Source organism: Pongo abelii, chromosome 4, assembly GCF_028885655.2.
Source record: "Pongo abelii isolate AG06213 chromosome 4, NHGRI_mPonAbe1-v2.0_pri, whole genome shotgun sequence".
In the NCBI taxonomy this organism is placed as follows: Eukaryota; Metazoa; Chordata; class Mammalia; order Primates; family Hominidae; genus Pongo; species Pongo abelii.
Genome location: NC_071989.2, coordinates 75207789 through 75231664, shown reverse-complemented (window position 1 = coordinate 75231664; position 23876 = coordinate 75207789). Strand labels below are relative to the sequence as shown.

Genomic DNA, 23876 nt, shown 5'->3' with positions numbered 1-23876 from the left:
AATTACACAATACCTAAACTCATTTTCAGGCATAAAATTCACCTTCCTTTTCCAACAACACACATTAATATACAAATTTTACTTAAATATGCCTGAAATTTAAGAACAACTCTAAATGACTATTAAAAATATCCACACATTAAACTTTTGGTTTAGTAGTAAGCCCAATCTTTTTTTTTTTTGAGACTGGGTCTCAATTCTGTTACCCATGCTGGAGTGCAGTAGCCTGATCATGACTTGCTGAGGCCTAAACCTCCCAAGCTCAAGTTAACCTCCCACCTTGGCCTCCCGAGTAGCTGGGACTACAGGCATGTGCCAATATACCTGGCCATTTTTTTGTAGAGAGATGGTTTCACCATGTTGCCCAAGCTGGTCTTGAACTCCTGTACTCAAGCAATCTATCACCTTAGCCTCCCAAAGTGCTCGGATTACAGGCATTCCACCACATCCAGCCAACCCCAATCTCTCTCTCTTTTTTTTTTTTTGAGACAAGGCCTAGCTCTGTCACCCAGGCTGGAATGCAGTGGTGTGATCACAGCTCACTGCAACTTCCGCCTCCTGGGCTCAAGCGATCCTCCCACCTCAGCCTCCCAGGTAGCTGGGACTACAGGTACATGCCACCACACATGGCCAACTTTTGTACTTTTTTTGGTAGAGATGGGGTTTCACCATGTTGCCAAGGCTCGTCTCGAACTCCTGGGCTCAAGCCATCCACCTGCTGCAGCCTCCTGAAGTGCTGGGATTACAGGTTTAAACCACCATGCCCTGCCCAGCCAATCCCCATCTTTCTAACAGAGTTTAGCTGATAGAGTAACACTACGGTAGAATGGCAGGGCCTTATTCTGATAACCAAATTTCTTCTTTTTTTCCTTTTCAAACCCATCACCAACATTATAGACAACCAATTTCTCAAGAGCCTAAATAAAATGTGTTTTAGACTTCAGCTAAATTCCAGGCTATACAAATTAACATTTATCTCTCTCTCAGTGAGTGTGTCCTACAAAATTAAGCCTAAGCCAAATATACACCACCAGTCAAGAGTATCCAAATGAACCCTTTAATGGCAGCCCCTCAAAATGATTCTGCATTTCTAACTATAAAAATACTCCTTTCAACTTAAATTACCTCAAATATGCTGTTTATGTTGCCATATCTAAAAATATATAAATATTCAACTTTTTAACCAGAGATTGAGAATCTAGTCTATTCTTTCCCATTTAAAAATCTAATTTAAGATGGAAGTGTATAAAAACTAAATAGAAAATCAGCAATAAAAATGGGGAAAGAAAACATATTACTGGAACCACTTCTATAATATTTATTTATTAAACCCTATATGTTTATGTATTTGTTATCTGCCTTACTACTTCTATTTATTGTATAAATAAAAAACTGTAAAAGATGTTCACACACCTGATTTTCGAATTAATATCAATATGAGTTTGTTTCACTGGAGAGCAGAGTGAGGTGTCTTGACTACTGTCAGTATTAAGAGAAACTGAATCAGACATCCGAGATGGAGAAGAACAATTGCTGTTATTCTGATTGCTATTGTGTGTAACTTCATCTGATAAAGAATCTGTTTCCTTTGTATCATCTGAAACAAAACAAATTTAAGATTAATGATAAATTCCCCAAGAATTGTGTGAAATTCTTTTCGGTGATGACAAATGGCAATTATACTATCCTGGTTCTATATATGAGGTAATAAATTATATTGATAAGATAAATAGAAGCACCCTTGAAAATTCAGTCCTAATACAAAGATTAAATAATTTTCAGATGGTGATATAATTTTTTAAAAAGCGTTGGGGTTACTAAGAATTCGATTTAGTTACTGACAAGGTGATATTATTATGTACTGTTTTCTAAGGTCAGTTAATTTCAATGAATATACTTTTCACCCATTTACAATTTGAAAAACTGATAATGAAAATTCATTTACAACCTTTCTGAACTCAACTGGGCAAGAAATTATTTCATACATATATGGAATTTTTTCCCATCTACTCTAATAAAAATAAGCAATTCAATCCACAAACATATAATTACAAACAAATCAAGGAATTTTCAAAGGTCAGCTCTTTCTTAATGTTTTTAAAACATTTCATAGACTTGTTTATGAATGGTAAACTCTCAGTATGTAAGGTGGTTGTGTGTGTAGCAATTACATGAACAGAAACAGACAAGTGTTCATATTCTATAATAGGTAGTACAAAAAGTAGTATTTTTTCAAAGTAGTGCTAAAAATGTGTTTTTTAACTAACTGAATTCTAGCCAAATCACAGAAATAGTGTATAGAGACATATCCATAGATGATTATATGAATTAAGGATATCTTTGATGTTCTGAGATCTTAGGAGCACAGCTCAAGTAGTCCGGATTGTATTTACAGTTAACAGTAGCAAATGGGACTCTAACTTTGATCTCAGTGTATTTAGGTTTTGAGCTCTTAACTTAACCATTAAAATAGATGGTTGTTAAGTTCTTTCTTAGATACACTCCACTTCCACCTCATCATGGGGGTTATTGTGACAATTAGATAATAATATGTAAAATATTTAGTATAGTACCTAAGCAATTAGTGCTCAACAAATTCTAGGTATCATTACTACAAAACGAACCCAAGCTATCCAAGGGCCACCTTGATAGTATCATTGATGCCATAAAGACAAACGGCTAAACATTTGAGGAAGATGATGTAAAGATACTCAGGTGCTAGAGGGGAGGGGTGAGGGAAGGGATAGATATCCTTCAAGATCTCTAAGAGTCTAAGATTGTCTTATATGAAAGAATGGCTGGCAGAGGTTGGACGGAGTGTAAAAAAATGTTTTGTGATAGAATCAATAAAATAACGAGCACCTAATATACATAAGGTACTGTGCTAAAAGATACATTATCTAGCCTATTTGATGCAAAAATCCTTCATTAGCCTCATTGTATGTCAAATCATATATGTACACACGGATAAAATTAACTCAAGGATCACACAGCAGATAAGTGGCAGAAATGAACAATCCAGGTTTATCTGTTGGTAAAGTCCATGCCTTTATAAGTAAATTTGCATGAGGAGAAAGAAAAGACTATCAAGGACTTTCCCTAAAAATGAGAGAGAAGGAAAGCAAACCTTTCAGAAAGCCATGTCTAAAAATTTGTTTCTAAAATGTATCAAATAACATAATATTCAATGAAATTTATTCCAAAAAAATTTATAAATTTATTGAGGCAATTTCTATTCTTAGTACTTTCCTTTAACATCTAACCTTTTTTGTTATTACTAAGTGCTACGACTTTTGGCTGGTTAATAGAGGTTTCAATTAATGGTGGTCGCATCTCCGCCATTTTCATCTCTTCATCAGAAGAAAGTTCTTCAGATTCCTAGTGAAAAAGGGGGGAGGGGGATAAAAATTAAATTTTTGTTTCTTCAAATAAATAAATATTAAGTCTTAAGACTTTAAAGGGAAAACAAATATTATAAACACATATTAAACCTTTTCAAGATACGGCAATAAAATACAACCAGTCCTTACAAGACTGTACAATTTGTACCTCTATCCTTTTCATGGCACCATTATCCTAATCAAACATTAGGATACTGCTCCTCTATTCCCTTTTTTATACTGAGATATTCACGTGCTGCATCTCCTATAATATTCTTACAACTATAATAACTTTCAACCATATATAGCTCTATGAATTAGAGTAACACTCTATTAAAAGCCTTTAGTGGCTCCTCAAGACTACAGAACATTAAGTTCAAACTTCTTAGCTTGGCTTTTCAGAGCCTCGTAATCAGGGCCCTATCTACTCTACTGATCTTATTTCATAATATTGCCTCTGACTTATTCAGTAACATAAAATGTTATTTTCCATATGTTCCAAGTGCCATTCTTTTGCTCTCATCATACCTTCCCCATTTCATTCCATTCTCCTGTATCTGTGAATTAAAATTTTCCAAAACACAGGTGAAATGCCCCCTTCTCCTTAAGGCAGCCATAAATCTTCCTTCTAAATTTCTGTAACACTTAGTACATTTCTAACACACTTAGCACAGTCTATCCTTAATTATATATGTTTGCATTCATTTAAATCCCTATATCCACTTATCCATTCTGCCACCTTAACCTCCAAACACAGTGCCTTACACACAGAAATTACACTAAATGAGTCGTAAGTTCACTGTAACAAACCTAATAATTTTTTCACAGCCTGTTACATTAGCTTCAGTGCATACCATAGTGTATTGAGTGATATTAACCATCCTTTTTCAAAAAAATTATTCCTGCTGTAAATGACAGCTCACAGGATAACCAGGAAAAGAGATGGTGTGCTTGAATGCATTATGAAATTTTAGGGATGTAGATGTATTAACTTAAATAGCCACTTGTAGCTAGTATATACTGCAGTGAACAATGCAGTTATAAATCAGAAACACTTCAGATATTCATATTAAAAAGTTACAGCTTCACCATTTTACATTACCACTAGCAGTGTATGAAGGGAATATAAAATGGTGCAATCATTTTTCATTCATGAAAATATATATCCACACAAAAACCTGTTCACAAAAATTCACTGCAGACTTATTCATTACAGCCAAAAAGTGGAAATAATTAAAATGTCCATTAATTGAAGAATGGATAAACAAATGGTGGATATACACGATGTAGTATTATTCAGTCATAAAAATGGATGCTGTGTTGATATATGCTATAACATAGAAAAATTTGAATACATTACGCTAAGTGAAACAGACCAGGCACAAAAGACCACATATTGTATGATTCCACTTAAATGAAATGTCAAGAATAGGCAAATTTACAGAAGCATATAAAGTAGATTTTTGGTTGCCTAGGGCCGAAGGGGATAAAGAGTGAGGAGTAACAGGTAAGGAATATGGAATTTCTTTCTGGGGTGAGAAATATGTTCTAAAAGTGATTGTAGTAATGGCTGCACAATTTGGTAAATATACTAAAAGCCACTGAATTGAATAAATAAGTGATCTGTATGGTATGTGAGTTATATCTCAATAAAGCTGTTTTTAAAAAAAGATTCCAGCTTTTATTTATCCACTAAAAGAAACTCCACATCTAAAAACTGTCTCAGACATTCAACCAAAAAATCTTTCACTTTCAATGATAAATGCATAAATAAGTTAAATAATTGGGTATGCCTATAGTAGTCTTTTCATTTTTAAGTTACAGAAATAAAAGCAATTATGTATTTTACAGTAGCCTAGACTATCTATAATCTAATTCACATAAACATCTGAATACAAAGGGCATAATAATTTGTAAGTTTAAAGTGACAAATGAGTGATATTTTTGCAGATGTGAAATTTCTCAATGAAGAATGCATTAACATATTTTCTACAATCAATATCAGGTCTTTATTTAGTAACAATAAAATATTAAATTGAAAGTTCTTATGATTGCTCCAGAATAATCATAAAATCATACCTCAAAAACATCATCATGGTTAACAATATGCTTCAAGTTCTCAGAGGCTTTCATATTTGCAGTCACTGGTAAACTCCCAGGACTAATCTCAGCTTCAGGTTCACTGATCTTCTGTACAGAGTTTCCTATCATATATTTTTCTCTTTCATCAACTTTGCTTTTTACTGTAGTAGTACTTTCTGAGATCTAAGTAAAAGAAAAGATAAAGAGCTCATATTCTTTAAGTTTTACATCTATTTTAAAAGTTCAGATAAAAATTTGTAAGCGATTTGCCAACTTCCAATTCTGGACTAATCTCAAACATGAAAACTTTAAACAAAGAAACCTGTGACACTCACAGATAAAATGCTCATTTTAGGAGCACGTGGTCCCCAAAGATCCATGAGCCACATTAAAATTTAAAAGTTAGCCAAGGTTACTTTCCTCTTAGAAGCTGCAAGGCTTGTAAGTGTGGACAACTGAGTCACTTAGCTCAGCAAACTCATCTCCAGATGGTTAAAATTGTTTTCTGCTCATTGTGGACTGTACAGTAACTCTAATGACATGGTAAAACTTTTGTTTCTGTGATACAATAATGTGTGTGTGGCAAAGTCCTAAAGGAATATACATACCATTTAGGGATTTGTGAAAGTTTCTGAACCATCCCAAGGAAATGCCAACTGTCTGTCATTGCAATTACATTTAAAATGAGAATTAGGTAAAATGGACCAGTATTACCAGGGGGAAAAAATGTCCATAATAATAATTTTTCTGGCATTCATTATCTTCTTTGTTCAAACAATGATTTTTTTTAAAGGCTATGCTGACACTACACTGTCAATTGGACATTCTATAGCCAGAGTGGTAATGATAGTAATTATGGACTTCACTGATTATTAGTTTCCCAGTTCAGGTAGCTGAGAACAAAACCTTAAATTTGCAAGTGCAGTCACATGGCACTTAACAACAGTGATATGTTCGGAGAAATTTATTAGGTGATTTTTTTCCTCTGTGACCATCATAGAGTGTACTTACACAAACCTAGACGGTATAGCTTACTACACATATAGGCTATATGTAATACAGCCTATGGCCCCGAGGCTACAAACCTGTATAACACGTTACTGTACTGAACACTATAGGCAATTCTAACACAATAGAAAGTATTTGTGTATGCAAACATATCTGAATACAGGAAAGTTGTGTTATGACGTCATTAGGCAATAGGAGTTTTTCAGCTCCATTACATGTTTCTTCTTTTTTTGAGACAGGGTCTCCCTCTGTCACCCATGCTGGAGTGCTGTGGCATGATCATAGCTCACTGCAGCCTTGAACTCCTAGGCTCAAGGGATCCTCTCACCTCAAGTCTCCCAAGTAGCTAGGACTACAGGAGCATGCCACCATGCCCAGCTAATTTTTAAAATTTTTTGTAGAGACAGGTTGTCTTGCTATGTTACCCACGCTGGTCTTGAACTCCTGGCCTCCAGTGACTCTCCTGCTTAAGCCTCCCAAATAGCTAGGTCAACAAGCACACATCACCAAGCCCAGCTAATTTTTTTTTTTTTTTAAACTTTCTGTATAAACAGTCTCACCATCTTCGTCAGGCTGTTCTCAAATCCTTGGTGTAAGTGACCATCCCACCTCGGCCTCCCAAAGTGCTAGGATAACAGGGGTGAGCCACCATAGCCAGCCATCTCCCTTATATTCTTATTTTTTGTTTTTGAGACAGAGTGTCGCTCTGTCACCCAGGCTGGAGCACAGTGGTGTGATCTCAGCTCACTGCAACCCCCGCCTCCTGGGTTCAAGCGATTCTCCTGCCTCAGCCTCTCAAGTAGCTGGGATTACAGGTGCCCACCACCACGCCCAGCTAATTTTTCTACTTTTAGTTGAGATGGGGTTTCACCATGTTGGCCAGGCTGGTCTCAAACTCCTGACCTCAAGTGATCTGCTTGTCTTGGCCTCCCAAAGTGCTGGGATTACAGGCGCGAGCCACCCCGCCCAGCCCCTTATACTCTTATAGGACCACCATCATATGTATGTGAGCATGTCGACCGAAATATCATTCTGTGGTGCATGACTGCACATTTAGAGTACATGAAAAGGAGCACTATATCAACTGTCATTAAAAATAAGAACTTGAAATAGGCTTTGGTTAATCCTTTTGAATTTTCTAACCTTCACACCCACATCTTTATTTATATCTTGTTGATCTTCATGTGGTTTCAAATCTCTTCCTGAGTCTTCATTGGTCTCTTCATCTTTTAATCTATGTACAATGGTTTGAACAGTTTTGACCATATTCTTAAGCTCATCTGGGTATGGTGTTGGATATCTTTTTAAATTTCCCTCCTAGAGAAATAAAATAAGTAAAATATGAAGTACAAATATTTCTAATGTCAATCTCAAACAAAATTTAATCTGTAACCCATCTGAATTACATTAGATATCAAGCTCATAGGGATAACTGTGAAGACAGATGATAGGCTTTGAAGGCATTTTAGGCTTAATAAAAACATGGTTTTATAACAAAATAATAAGACTTCGCAGTAAATTTCAATGTTTAAAAGTTTTATCAGACTCAAATATTTCCATTTAGAGATATATAGTATGAATACTGCCAAAAATTGTGTCACTTAGCTTTGAAACAGATACACATTTTTCAGCTATTCATCTATGTATATATAAAATTCAGATATTCGTATATTTATGTCTCACATACCAAGAGCCATATTTTTCCAAGGTCAGTCTGTCATTTTCTGAGATTCAGCTAAGTTTGTATAAGGGGCAAGTAATTACATTCATTAAGTAACTAAAAAATATGTATTTACTACTCCTATCACTGTGACATGTTTTCAATTCCATAAAGAAACAAAATGTTCGTAACAAAAGAGTTCTTTACCTCTAAGATTTACAAAAATAAATCACTAAAGAAAGGGAAAGGGGAGAAAATAATCATTACGAATATGGTGGGGGGAGTCAGCTAAACTGAAGTTAAACATAAAGGGCACTAATTTGAAATAAAGTGCTGGTTAATTTCTCTAGCCTATAATAACGTTTTCCTCTTATATTTATATATACTATGAAATTTAGCTTTAAATCACATAGTTTTATATTGTTCCCAAATTCTTTCATGTCTGAAATATTTGGACTCAATAACACTTCAAGTGCCTTGAGGACAAGGAATAAATCCAATACATTTTTATATCCCCAAACATCATAGTATATATAATACCAACTTAAATATTAGCAGACTTGTTTCAAATTTTAAATAAAGAACAGACTCACCCTGGAAGGTGCCTCCCTTTCATCTTTGTCTTCATCACATTCAAATGCAACTTGAGCCCGCTGTTTCCTCTGTTCCTCCCACAATGAAGGGTTAAAACTTTCATTATCTGATATAAACATAACTAGAGAAAAGTAAAAAACAAAAACCTACTATATTTTACTGTCATTATGGAAAACTATCACTTGCTCATAATTTCTGTATGAGTTATGTTCACTACAATAAGTCTAAAATAGTTAAGAATGGTCAATGCAAGAAATTAGAAATCCTAAGGCACTGGCTGATTCTTTATAATGTCCATGTAAGATTTCTTTACAATGTCAATCACATATCCTTTCTTCCCTGAAGCTGATTCGTCTTGTTTTCTTACTAGAAGGGTTCCTGAAGAGAATCTACCAATTAAAACACCATCGATATATGGTTTTGGGCAGTGCTCTAAAACGTGCTATGGTAGAAACGCAATTTCATCACTGTAATAAACATTATACATAATATGGATTATATACTAAGTAAAGTTCTTACAATATATTTTCTACATCAAAATGTAAAAATAATGGAAATTTTAAGGTAAACCCAACACTTATATATTCTATCAGATATACAGGGTGAACATCCCTAATCCAAAAAATCCAAAATGCAAAAAATTCTAATGAGCATTTCCTTTGAGCATTGTGTCAGCACTCCAAAAGGTTTGGATTTTGGCATAGTTTGAATTTTGGGTTAGGGAGGCTCAACTGATATGAATTCTGCAAATATTCCGAAGTCAAAAAAAAAATCAAAACCTGAAACACTTCTGGTCTCAAGCATTTTGGATAAGAGATACTCAACCTGTAATATCAAAAGCAAAGATTTAACAACTCTCAGTTTTTTGTTATTATTAGGCATCTAAAAAATACATAAGGCTTAAAAATTAATTCATTCAACTATTTATATCATTCCATGGAAGTTGTGCAATACAAAATAAAATCACAAATTTAAAAGAAAATGACTATCCCTTACTCAAAACGGAGAGATTATAAGTACCCAAAATGAGCTTTAAAGAACCCCAGAAACTCCTGGAATACCCAAATATGGTCAATTCGAATATTTCTGCAAAAATAACATAATACAAAAACTTCTAATTACCATTTTTATTAGGCCCTTATTTGGGGCTTGCTTAACCTTTTAAAATCTCATACCCAAACTAAGGATGTCATGAAACCAAGTCTTACCAATGGGAATGAAATTCTTTGATTTAGCCTTTTCTTTGTTTTCATTACTCCATTCAAGATTTTTTTTCCTTATAATTGCTTTTTAAATTGCTTAACACATACTCAATGAAGTAGTGTATTTGTTTTTGTTCAAAACAAATGTGGAATGTGATTCAAATTCCTATTGACATACTTTTGTGGTATGATTGGAAAGGCAAGGACAGCCCAGCAGTTTCCAACAAAGTCTATTTTTTAATTCATATCATTCCCTCTCCCTTGTTCCAGGCAGTAATTTCAATCACCAGCTTGGCCCAGAGATTCCAATTAGTGTTAGATTATTTCCAAAGCAACTTTACACCAGAATTTATTCAGAAACCCAAGGTAAGTTAACTTTTACCATGCTTCTCATTCTTTTCAAATTCTGGTCACTTACACTTTCTACTCTTTAGTATAAATCTCACATCTGTGAAGATTCAGGACATCAGGTAATATCACTTTCTATCCATTCTAGAGGCTACTCAAACTGATCACCCAGGTATAGACTTACTGAGGACTCTAATATTTTAGCTACAGCTTTTCTCTCCACCTAAGACCTGCTAATATCCTGAATGATGTCAATGTGGGATGATAAGCCCACCACCCCAACACTACAACTTTATAATTCCTTGATGTCCTCATCCCAATGTCCCTATGCACATCAGCTAAATGATTCACAACCATAGTCATACCCAGGACTTTTCCACCTCTTTGACCACTACACCTGTTCTTCCAAATCACTCAATTCCTTATTATTGCTGGTAAACTTTCAGTTCTTTAACTACCTTTCTTTTGCTCCTTGTAAAATCACTCTAGGTTTTACTTCCTTCTCTATTAAGCTTAGATTTTATGATACATTAATCACTATCACTTCCCTGAAATGCCCTTACCCCAACTTCCAGAGGCAACTTTCACTTCACTGTAAAAAGAAATGCAATAAAAACCCTCAGACTCATATTTCCACTAATATCCTGCTTTCTTAGCTACAAATGTATTGTTATATGAAGGCATACTTCCCTTTCTCTCTGATTAAGACTGATTCCTCTACCTAGGCTCAAGATCTCACCCCTACTCTTGCATATTTATTCATCACTATCTACCTTTAGAATCTTTCTTTTTTTCCTCTTTTTTTTTTTAATCTTCCCACCTTCAGAATCTTACAGGCAAGAATTTTTGCCTTTACTTAGCTCTAGCACAATACCTGTCACAAAAGTGGGATGAAAAATAGAATTAATTAAGTGTGAACAGTGCCTACTTCTCTCAAATTGGTATAAAACCCAAACCCAAACACATAATATTTTTTGACTCATCTATTTCTTGGAGGCACTGGGATAAAGACAAAAGCCTTTCTTATAGGTGAAAGGAAATTCATTCACCTTGTTTAGTGCTGTGTTTATAATACCCATGAGATACTTTAGGTGACACATGAACTCTAAGATGACCCAGAATATCATAATTGATACTGTATTTCAAACTTTTCTATTAGAAACTCTTCCATTCTAAAATAAATCTCAAAATCAAAATTTAGTAGTGGCAAGATTTTGCTACTTCTATTCTTCCTATCAGAAATAAATGTTTTACCTGAATTGTGATCTCTTTTCAAATTAAACAGGAACAGAATAAATTTCAATGATAGAACAGAAAAAGAAGGCAAGGTAGATTTGAATCATTAAAGTAGAAACCAGTATGAGAAGAAATCACGGCATGAATATACCTATGATTCGGACAGTTTAGAGGCGGGATGAGTAAACTTTTTCTATAAAGGGTCAGATAAATATTTTAAGCTTTGTGAGAGGCAACTAATGATAATAGCATCTATTTTGGAGGATTATTGTAAAGATGAGAAGCTATGGATATGTAAAGTGCTCAGCATTGTGTCTGACTCAAATTGGCTATTATTCTTGCATTGCTATAGCAGGTTTAGCTTTGAAATACTCTTGTATTCCAGAACTAGTGCTAAACTTTTAGAAAACTCTTTACCTTCTATAGGATAACTATTTCTTGCTCTCTGCCAGAAGCAATAAAAGACTTGCTTTGATAAGTTATTATTTCATGGGTATATCTGATGACTTGTATTTAGATGTAGCAAAACCTATTCAGCTTTCTAATCCGATTAGAAGATTTGTGGGATAACTAATGTAAAGAGCTTCATTCACTGGAGGTTCTATAGTTAAAGCTTTGAGAATAGGTTTATAAACAACCTCTCTTCCATGTATTTAAATTCACCTATAATCTCCAAATTAAGCAATACAATAAAATATGGAAGTATGTTTCCATAACAAAATATAGTATACTTAATATTAAGCTGTCAATAGTGATTACTGTTTTATGTGAACAATAATTTCATGAATTAGAAATTAAGTTAAAAATAGAAGTGCAAACTCTGCTTATGCTGTAAGCAGTGCCATGTGGGGAATTACAGCAAATACTCGAATGCATCAACAGCTAAGTTTTTTGTTTGTTTTATTCACTGAAACTTATGTCTCAATTTCCTACTTTTTTTTGTCTCTGAAGATGATTTCTGGAAAATACGAAGTAAGGGTAAGCATCCTCTAAATAATGTTATAATCAGCTATGCAATATACTAGATAATTGTTCTTTTACATGAGAGGACAGAATACTAGCATTAAGTTAAGTATCCCTTATGTGAAATGCTTGGTTCCAGAGTGTTTTGTAGTGAATGAATGTGGTTGTGCTCCAAAAGAACTATTATCATCATTTCAAGATAAGGAAACTGAAGTTCAAGAACCTATTTAACTTGCCCATGGTATGTTTATAAATTAAGACTGATGATTGAAATGACTGATTTACATTTTTTATTCAGTGTTTCTATGTACTAAGAATTAATTTATAAATAATTTCAAACCACAGAGATTTTCACTGGTGTCAGAAAGAAGATACATAAAAATTAGTTACTTTAAGTGTAACACAATACACACACACACACACACAGAGAGTACAACATATACTAGAAACAATTTGCTCGTTAGTCTAAAAGGTCATCATACCATAATCTATAAAAAAATCTGTGCCCAGTAGTAAAAGGTATATTCCCCCTTTCTGGGCAAAATAAAGAAAAGAATTTAAGAGTAGCATTTATAGTCAGAGTTCAACAGATTATCCTGATCCAGTGTGTAGATCCAAGTGTAATATTAAGTTCACAGGTGAAGAAATATTTCTTGGTTTAATAATTCTTATCACATAACACTTAACATGTATTCCTAGCATACAGCTAAATGTTTTTAAGTTATCAATTTTAACAATGCGGTTTAATTTAAAGGAATCATTTAAGGAAGCATATGCTGCACTTACACTTCTAAATTCAAACCCTGAAATCGTGCCCTATTTTTCCATTATTTTGAAACAAACTTTTTTGGTCAATTCTCTAAAGTCCCATCAAACTGGTAAAAGTCTCTGAGACTTAAAGTTCACTTCACACCTTTTAAATTAGTATTTGTTTTTAACAAGAAAATAGATTATGAAATTCCTACCATCCTCAGTCCTTGGCTGTTGAGGGAACATGTAGTTGGTAAGCACCATTTTCTGGGTCTCTGAATCAGTTTCTTTTTGAAGAGGTATCAGGGGTTTGGACTAGAGAAGGAAAATAAATGCTTAATTTTCAATAACCCTAAAGCAAATATATATTCAGCAATTCCTCTGCATAAGTACACACCACTTTTTCTATAAAGTATCAATGTGAAGGTTACAAACAAATCTAACTATACATAATAACACTTCAGGCATCGATCTGATAACACTTTAGGCATTGATTTGAAACCATATTAAAAACCAACAAATAAAATACAGTTTTTAGTATAAAGCAAGTAAATTAAGTTACTGAAATATCAAGTTTTAAAAGATTTCACATACTAAGTTCATCCATAGTCCGTTACTTATTAACACAGTGATATATTTAATACAGTTATAAAATAAGCCTTTCCATTGTATATTATTTTGCCCTCTCTAGTATTCCCCTTCACTAAGATACTTTTGGAAAAAATTTGGAATGGTTAGTCTGGTTATCTAAATGTTTATTCTAGTTAGCAGCTGAAAAGAGAATGATGAAAACAATCAGCTGCTTCTTTTTCTTCCTCTCGTGTATCCTGTCTACAGTAATGACACCAGTAAGTCACTCAGTGAAATTACTGAGAGCCCCCCAGGAAATTTGGACCTTCTTTTTTCTTATGATTTTTTCCCTAACTAGTCAACAAATGTTATCCATCTATTTTTTAATATAACTAATTCTTTTTGCTATTCACCTAAAATCCTACCAATAAAAGCCTTGGCTGACTACAGACGGACAGAGAACTACCCAATTCTCCCCTCACATGTCACCCTATTACTTAATTCTTTGCACCTACTCCTGTGAAAACCTTCCAGCTAGTTAATTCCATCCTGTAATCTTACTCCCATTTAAACACTCCATTCTGTTCCTCAGCAAACAAAAACTGCCCTACATTTCAAATTCCTGAACAATTTCCTTGACCCTCAGATAATGGAAATGGTAGCTCTACTCCCTTCCCAAAGACAGTGCTTCTCTCAGGCCTCAAATATAGGTGTTTTATTCTCTCCTACCTCATCCACCCCAAGTCAGGAGGTGAGGGTAGCGCTTACAATGCTGTGACATCATTCCTCCCCTATCCTCAGATTTAAATTCCTGTTCCTTTGAGGCATATAACCTGTACCTTCCATAGTCAATCTCCTGTCCTATTATCTACTGGCCTCTTGGTGGTATTCATCTATTCCTGGCTTTTTTACACCAAATTTTTCCAAAGTCATGGGTAATTCAACATATACAAAACATAGATGACATTTCCATACTTTTGGCTTCTTAGCAGATGAATAATTTGTGAGAAGAAAAAAATAAGCCCCCTTAGATGAGCATATAAAAATTATATGGGAGGCTTTTAAAAACGCATCACTCTGAGAATCTTCTGAAACTGTTGTAATTGTTGCACAACTCTGTGACTATACTAAAAACCACTAAATTGTATCCTTTAAAAGGGGTTCACTGTATGGTACATGAATTACATGTCAACAAAGGTGTAATAAGAAAACTAGTCACCTGTTATTTATGAGGCACAGAGACAGAAAAAGGAATGAGAACAGTATATCTGGCCTCTCAGTTCCCTGAACACCTAACTTCAGAGATCTTTAATCCGATTTCATTTCACATATTCCAATTCATAATTCCTAAAATATTCTTCTCTGAAATATAAAGATCACTCATTTAATGCGTATTTACTAAGAGCCTTTTATATTGCAAAGCACTATGACAGGCCCTGTATACAGAGTGGTGAGCAAAGCATGTATCTTTACTGACTTTGTACAGTTTATGAGAGGAAGAATACAGGTAACAAAATAGGCAACTGCAACTGTAATTCCAAGTGAAATTACAGGGTAGACAGGGTACAGTGTGCAAGGAGAATATATAGGAGGAGAAATTCACTTACCACTATCTTGAATGATTAGTAAAGCATTCCTGAAAGAAAGTCTAAGGTGAGGATAAGAAGGTAAGAAGGTAAGAAGCCAGGTAAGAAAGAGAAGGAAGAATGTTCCAAGAAAGCAGAACTGATTTGGAGAAATGAGAATGAATGTGTATGGGGTAGAGATAAAGCCACAAGATGAGCAGGCTCTTGAGGCATATGATATAAAGAAAAAAGAAACAATGAAAAGGTTTTAAGTAGGATAGTGCTGGGATCAGATTAAAGAATCACTCAAATCACAGTGTGGTTCAGAATGGGTAATAAGGGATTGGAACTGGTAGCAACACTGGAGGCAGAGACCTATTAGGAAGCTAGCTCAACAGTCTGTCAGCACTGTTCGAAAGAACTGTAAGGTAAGACAAAAATGAGTACCACAGATTATTTATAATTTTTTCTTTTCCTTTTTTTTTTTTTTTTTTTTTTAAGAGAATCTTGTTCTGTCACCCAGGCTGGAGGCTAGAGTGCAGTGGCATGATCATAGCTCATTGTAACCTAGAACTTCTAGGCTCAAGCAATCCTCCTACCTCAGCCTCCCAAATAGGTGGTACTACAGGTACGTGCCACTGTGCCTGGCTTTTTTTTTTTTTTTTTTTAAGAGATGGGGTCTTGTTATGTCACCCAGGCAGGTCTCAAACTCCCGGCCTCAAGCAAGCCTCCTGCCTTAACTTCTCCACGTGCTAGGATTACAGGTGTAAGCCACCACGCTCAGTCTGATTACTTATAATTTTTTAGTAGCCACATATTTTAAAATGGCAAAAAGATGAAATTTTGATAATGCATTTAACTTTACATATTCAAAATATCATTTTAACATATAATCAAAAAATTATGAATATGACCATATATATTCTCTGTTCATACTAAGGCTACAGATACCAGTGCATATCTTACACTCACACCAAATCTCAATTTGAACCAGTCACCTGACACTAGTGGCTATGGTACTGGACAGTGCAGGTCTAAGTGAAAGATGATGGTGAACAGTATTTAAGGGAAGTGGTAGTAGGGATAAAGCAAAATACACAAACACTTGAGGATGTTTAAGATTCAATAGGGCTTGTCTATCAACTGGACTGAAGTACAGGGAAAAACAGTAGTTAAGGATTGCATTTCCAGGCCTCTGCCTCCATCAAGTATTATTCACCAAGCTAAAGAAGCTGGGGGGTGTGGGGGAAATATATTTGGGGCAGAAGATGGTATACTCAATTTTGGGCTTGTTGAATTTGAGACATTTAGGTGGCAATGTTAAGTAGGAATCGAGCTATATGAATGTGAAGCTCTGGCACAAGAACTGGACTGCAGATATTGTTAAGAATAATGAGGATACAGATAGCAATTTCAGGAGAAAGTATGGAGAAATTAAAGCAGAGCCTAGGGTAACCATGAGCAGCACAATCATGTAAGGCACAGGCAGAACAAATATGTCTGAAAAGGAGACTGAGGAGCAGTCAGGCAAAAGGACAACCAGCAGAGTATGGTAACACAGACATCATGCAGCCCTCCCACTCCACTGCACTCACAGTACTTGCTGATCACCCTCAGCAAGACTACTATTCCCTTGACCTTTTGACATTCTTCCCACCATTTACTCCTGTCTTTGACTCCCCTTTTGTACCACACTGTATCTTATTTAAACCACTTTCTTGCCACAAACCAAGACCTCCTTGCTGCATTATTCTTTTCTTGCACCTGTCTTGGCAAAACTACAGCCCAAAATCCTTCCAGTTGTGTGCTTTCTCTACATTACATTGCTGAGCAAATTAGTATCACCACAAACTTGTGGAGTGATTATTAATTTGTACTCATATTTGTGTACTGATACTAATAATACTTCAACCAGGCTTTACATGTTACCTGAAAATCCTTCTATGTTTCCTAAACTGTATTCTGAAAATATCTTCCTTAAATAAAAAAAAAAAAAAAAAAAAAAGGATTCAAGAACAGCTATGAGGTTGTGCGTGGTGGCTCACGCCTGTAATCCCAGCACTTTGGGAGGCCGAGGGGGGTGGATCACATGAAGTCAGGAGTTCGAGAACAGCCTGACCAACATGGTGAAACTCCGTCTCTACTAAAAATACAAAAAGCTGGGTGTGGTGATACGCGCCTTTAGTCCCAACTACTCAAGAGGCTGAGGCAGGAAAATTGCCTGGACCCAGGAGGCAGAGGTTGCAGTGAGCCAAGATGGAGCCACTGCACCCCAGCCTGGGCAACAGAGTGAGACTCTGTCTTAAAAAAAAAAAAAACCAGCTATGTGTAAGGAAAATTCTACATTCTAGGAGTATCATAATGTACACTATTTCCTCTCCTCCCTTTCACAAATGTCATACCTAAGCTCTCTCCAACAGGTTAAGAATTCCTGTCATAGCTTTTACATCATTTTCCACCCATTATCCAACTGCTTCTTATATATATATATATATATTTTTTTTTTTTGACACAGTCTCGCTCTGTCACCCAGGCTAGAGTGTGGAGTGCAGTAGAGTGATCTTGGCTCACTGCAAAATCCACCTCCTGGGTTCAATCAATTCTCCTGTCTCAGCCTCCCGAGTAGCTGGGGCTACAGGCGCACGCCACCACGCCCGGCTAATTTTTGTATTTTTAGTAGAGACGGGGTTTCCCCATGTTGGTCAGGCTGGTCTTGAATTCCTGACCTCAGGTGATCCACCCGCCTCGGCCTCCCAAAGTGTTGGGATTACAGGCAAGAGCCACCGCACCAGACCCTCATATTCTTAATCTTACTCACACAGCTTCTTTCCAACAATCTGTAAACATGCTCTGCAATATTAAAGGATCCCTGCACTTTTCCTGCTGCTATCAATTTCTTTATGTTCCATTCCATTTCCTTCTCATCCAACCTTGTTGAAGAGTAATCAACATTATGTGATTCCATTTCATCATCTATTTATTCCTTAAACTCCTTCAGTCTGGGTTTTGACATATACCTCTATAATTACTTTAGCTAGTTGCCAAATATAATGGATATTTTTCAGATCTAATCTGAACTGACTTCTCAACAGCATTTATCCTATTAACAACTTCTTCCTTCAGGCCAGTCTTAACTCTTCCTTCTTCACTCTTAACTTGAGTCCATCATCATCCAGTTCTCCTACTTCTATGGCTACTCTCTTTAAGCCTCTTAGTCTACTGCCATTTAAATGTTGGTGTTCCTCAGGATTCATCCATCACTAACATTTTAAAAGTTATTTTATATAATTCCTTTTGAGAAACAACAAAAGCTATGAAACCATTCCCTAGAAAAAGTTAATTAAGATCATGGGCTGAAACAAATGTGTATTTCTTCTTGTGCCACAAATCTTTTAAAATAAAGTGAATATATTTTTACAACTAAGCACAAAGAATAAACCTATAATGGTACTGAAAAAAGAAAATGAAGCCTTCAGGAGCAATTTTGAGAAACTTCTGAAAGTTAGAAATTTTTAAATAGAGAAACCAAGAGCACAGAAACCATACAGAAGAAAATGAAGTCAGGAGGTTCATGGTCACCAGCGTGTTCTATGCATGGCTAACTTGGATATACGAAAGACACTTCTAACTCAACATGTTTAACTAGAACTTAGCATCTTCCCATAAACATATTTCTTTCATTTGTGGTTACTTTTCTTGGTTGTGGCAGCATTATCCACCTAGTCACTGAAGCCAAATCTTTGACCCTCATCTTTGCTTTTACTCTCTTCTCACATACATGCATTGCTTCATGCTCTATTGATGCAATCTTTTAAACTATTCCTCAAAAATACCTGCTCTTCCCCCAGTTCTGTTTCATTATTTTAGTTCAAGGCAACATGTTCTGTTGCCTAGAGTATGACAATGTCCTCCAATTCAGTCTCCCCTGCCTTCATGCTTGGCACTAACCCCTGATGAATCCATCTTCCACCATGCAACCAAAAGGGCCTTTCTAAAATATCAGTGTGATCATACTATTTGCCTGTTCAATGTTACACTGGTTTCTGTATTATCCTGTATGTATCATAAAAATCACTTCTTCCTTTTATACTGATGGCAGATATGAATAACTGATCATGACTAGAATGAACGAATGTCCATTTTGCCCGAGACAGACACAACTTACACATGTTGTTCTCATGTAATTATCAATGGTGCCCCTTTCACTCCCCCAAAAGTATCCTATTAGGGACAATAAACTACACAGCAACCCAAATCACAGCAATTTTCCACTAGCTTGAATTTGATCATAAGTCAGAATTTGCAACACCATTTTTCAGGAAGCCACTCATAATTGATAAGAGTACAAGATTTTAAAAAATCTTATTTGCCATCCTTGAGATATAATACAGGGTCCTCTGCATGGCATAGAAGATCCTCCACCAACTGATCTCTATCTGCCTTTGTAGCCTCGTTTTCTACCTTTTCCGTCTCACTGTTACACTCCTATCACAATGACCTGCTTGCAGAGTTATGAAATATACTATGCTGCTTTGCACCTAAATGCTTATGCTCATGATATTCTTCCAAACCAGAACACTGTTCTCTTTTTTTCCTTTAAATCTTATGCCTAGTTGGTCATGGTGGTGCAGGCCTATAATCCCAGATACTCAGGAGGCTGGGGTGGGAAGATCACTTGAGCCTGGAAGTTTGAGATCAGACTGGGCAACACAGGAAAACCCCATCTTAAAGGGTAAAAAATAGACAAAAAATCCTATTCCTCTTTTTTATTTAAAAAAACTTTATCTTGGAGATAGAATCTGGCTCTGTTGCCCATGCTGGAGTACAGTGGCATGCTCACAGCTCACTGTAACCTTGAACTCCTGGGCTCAAAGGATCCTCCAGCCTCAGCCTCCTGAGTAGCTTGGACTACAGGCATGTGCTACCCCACCTGGCTAATGTTTTAATTTATTTGCAGAGACGGAATCTTGCTATGTTGCCCAGGTTGGTCTCAAACTCGGGCCTCAAAAGATCCTCCCACCTCAGCTTCCCAAAGCTCTGGGATCAGAGGTGTGAACCACCATACCCAGCCCCATTCCTCTTTTGAGATATAATTCAGGCATTGCAGGCATTTCCTCCTCTGAGAAATTTGCCTTTACATCCCTCAGTTATCTTCTCCATCTTTGATCCTAAAGCTTTAGTCCTATTAAGTCTTTTAACCACATTGTATTAAAGTGACTTTCTAAATATTGTTCCCACCTTAAATTGCCTGGCACAAAGCAGTTGTTCAATAAACGGTTCTTGAGAATCACAAAATGGATGAGGGAATAAATTAATAAATAATTGTTCTGCTCATGCCTTCAGCAACTCATGAAAATTATATTACTGCATGTACTGTTCTACATAGCTGAGCAATTTATTTTCATAAACATTAAATAGCAGAACAATTTATTTTTATAATTCACAACCAAACCTCTGTATACCTTCTCCTCTACATGTCATTCTTTCACAGCAAAATTATTGCTTCATACGGTAAGGGTAAGGGAAATTTTCTAGGCATATCTGATTTGTTTTACTCAATATTCTGTCAAACTTTGAAGAACAAAGACTCCTACCATACAATGTTTGTTTTAAACCAAGTGGAGAGTGTGAATAGAATGAGAGAACACTATAAATATGAAGAAACCGTAGCAGCTACTTGGTTAATTTCATTAAAATGAACCATCTGGTATAATTTGCTGGCATTAATTTATCCACAGAAGTGCTACTGCAGGCCAGGCATGGTGGTTAACACCTGTAGTCCCAGCACTGTAGGAGGCTGAAGCAGGGGGATGGCTTGAGTCCAGGAGTTCAAGACCAGCCTGGGCAATATCATGAGATCTTGTCACTACTAAAAACGTTTAAAAAAAAAAAAAATTTAGCTGGGCGTGGTGACATGTACCTGTGGTCCCAGCTACTTGGGAGGCTGAGGTGGGAGGATTGCTTGAGCCCAGGAGGTGAAGATTCCAGTGAGTCTTAATTATACCACTGTATTCCAGCCTAGATGACAGAGTAAGACCCCGCCTCAAAAAAAAAAAAAAAAAAAAAGTGCTACTGTACTAATAGAATTAGTCTAAGAGTTCCTCAAGACCAGGAGGTATGTCTCATTCATTGTGAAGTTAGTAAATGGCGTAAGATGGGGTCCAGCAAATGTTTTCTGAATCTAGTCGCAAAATTTCAAATCAAGTTTAAACATATACTATGCAATTAAGAGAAATCGGTTCCACATATAACAGATACAGTAATTGCCTGTGTTAAAAAACTCCAGTAAAGCTGGGCATGGTGGCTCACACCTGTAATCCCAGCCACTTTGCGAGGCCGAGGCAGGCGGATTACCTGAGGTCAGGAGTTCCAGACCAGCCTGGCCAACATGGTGAAACCCCGTCTCTACTAAAAAAATACAAAAATTAGCCGGGCGTGGTGGCACACGCCTGTAATCCCAGCTACTCGGGAGGCTGAGGCAGGAGAATTCCTTGAGCCCAGGGGACAGGGGTTGCAGTGAGCCGAGATCATGCCACTGCACTCCAGCCTGGGTGACAGAGCAAGACTCTGTAAAAAAAAAAAACAACAACAAAGAAAAAAGAAAAAAAAAAACTCTAATAAAGGCAATGTATCATTTTAATATTTCCTCTCTAAATTTGCAAAGCAGGTAAATAATACTGTCTTATTCATAACCATGGATTAACATAAATTTAAGGCTTCTGGGATATTAGTAAGGGCTAGGTAAGAAACAGGTTCCCAAGGCAGGGTGTGGTGGCTCACGCCTGTAATCCCAGCACTTTTGGGAGGCCGACGCAGGCGGATCATGAGGTCAAGAGATCGAGACCATCCTTGCCCTGTCTCTACTAAAAATACAAAAATTAGCTGGGAGTGGCGGCACATGCCTGTAGTCCCAGCTACTCGGGAGGCTGAGGCAGGAGAATCGCTTGAACCCGGGAGGTGGAGGTTGCAGTGAGCTGAGGTCACGTCACTGCACTCCAGCCTGGCAGTAGAGCGAGACTCTATCTCAAAAAAAAGAAAAGAAAAGGACAGGACAAGACAAGACAGGACAGGACAGGACAGGACAGGACAGGACAGGACAGGACAGGACAGGACAGGACAGGACAGAAAAGGGTACCCAGTTAAAAACTATGAAGAATCCTTGTGGGTTTCTTTACTGTATTAACACCTCAGGGCTGTTAATATAATCCAGAATGAGAATATAATATAGTTTCCCAAGAAAATTTGGCTGCAGAGTTCATGAGTATCATATGAGACCAGTGTATCCAACACTGGGAAAATAGAGCTTTAAATAAATTACTATAAAATATTGCTCAACATCAAATAATAAGCATTAATTTTTTAATTCAAAAGATCAGTAAATTATGTATTCTATTTTGTTAAAAAAACAAGGAATCCTTACACACTGTTGGTCGGAATATATTATGGAAGTTCCTCAAAATATTTAAAATGGAACTATCATATAATCCAGCAATCTCACTACTGGATATATATCCAAAAGAAATAAAATCAGTATGTTGAGGAGACGTCTGCACTCCCATGTTCACTGCAGCAGAATTCACAATAGCAAATCAGCCTAAGCGCCCATGAATGGATGAATGAACAAAGAAAATGTAGTGTGTGTACACAAATACACATACAATCACAACGGAATACTATTCAGCCTTAAAAAAGAAGGAAATCCTGTCACCTGCAACAACATGGATGAACCTAGAGGACATTATGTTAAGTGAAATAAGCAGGAACAAGAAGATAAATTTCACATGTGTTCACTTATATGAGGCAACTCATAGAAACTAAGAGTAAAATGGTGGGTTCTGGGGCTGGCGGGGTGGGCTGGAGCATGGATTGGGATATATTGGTCAAAGGGTACAAAATTTAACTTAGGAGGAATAAGTTCAAGAGCTCTACTGTACAACATGGTGACTACCGTTAATAACACTGTTATAGTCTTGAAATTGCCAAGCAGACTTTAAGTGTTCTCACTATAAAATAGGCAAGTGTATGAGATAATGCTATTAAAGTCAGAGTTTGAGTCTGATTTCCTAATCGCTCAATATTTTAACAGATTTAGGAGAAATTAGGCAAGTCCAACAGAATTCATTACTTATAAATCTACACCTATTTTATAAAAAGTATCTGCTTCTAAATATTTTGAGATTTTTCTTATATAAAAGATACGTTTACATGTATACCACTGTATAGCTGCTCTTAAATGACCCTATGTAAATCAGAGTGCAAAATTATATAACACAAATAGGAACTCCATTAACTTATAAAATCAGAATGCCCACCTGATTATCTGAGAGCCACATAGCTGTCAATTGCTGTAGCTTTGTAAAGCTAAAGGGTAAATTCTTTAATCTGTAGGAAAAAATACAAACAAAAATTAAACTTTAAAATGAGAAGATTTAAAATGAATGAGGCTCAATCTAAAGGTTTTCTGAAAAATGCTATATAGCTGCACATGAAAATAGGAGAAAAAAAATTGAGAAAAGTC

At 36.1% G+C, this 23876-nt stretch overlaps 1 protein-coding gene across 7 annotated transcripts in view; it reads right to left on the bottom strand.

The window, feature by feature from the left end:
• ERBIN (erbb2 interacting protein) overlaps nt 1–23876 on the bottom strand; it is a 151033-nt gene that overhangs the window by 28212 nt on the left and 98945 nt on the right. For 4 of the 7 annotated variants that reach the window (XM_054556420.2, XM_003776609.5, XM_002815606.6 and 1 more), the window contains exons 14-20: nt 23671–23740; nt 13439–13538; nt 8724–8845; nt 7614–7787; nt 5460–5645; nt 3264–3378; nt 1414–1597 (exon numbers count right to left, since the gene is read on the bottom strand). In XM_054556420.2, the coding sequence (XP_054412395.2) occupies nt 1414–1597; nt 3264–3378; nt 5460–5645; nt 7614–7787; nt 8724–8845; nt 13439–13538; nt 23671–23740 (951 nt within the window). The remainder of the gene's footprint in view (nt 1–1413; nt 1598–3263; nt 3379–5459; nt 5646–7613; nt 7788–8723; nt 8846–13438; nt 13539–23670; nt 23741–23876) is intronic. The other 3 variants (XM_054556421.2, XM_063724125.1, XM_009240758.4) reach the window with 1 other exon arrangement.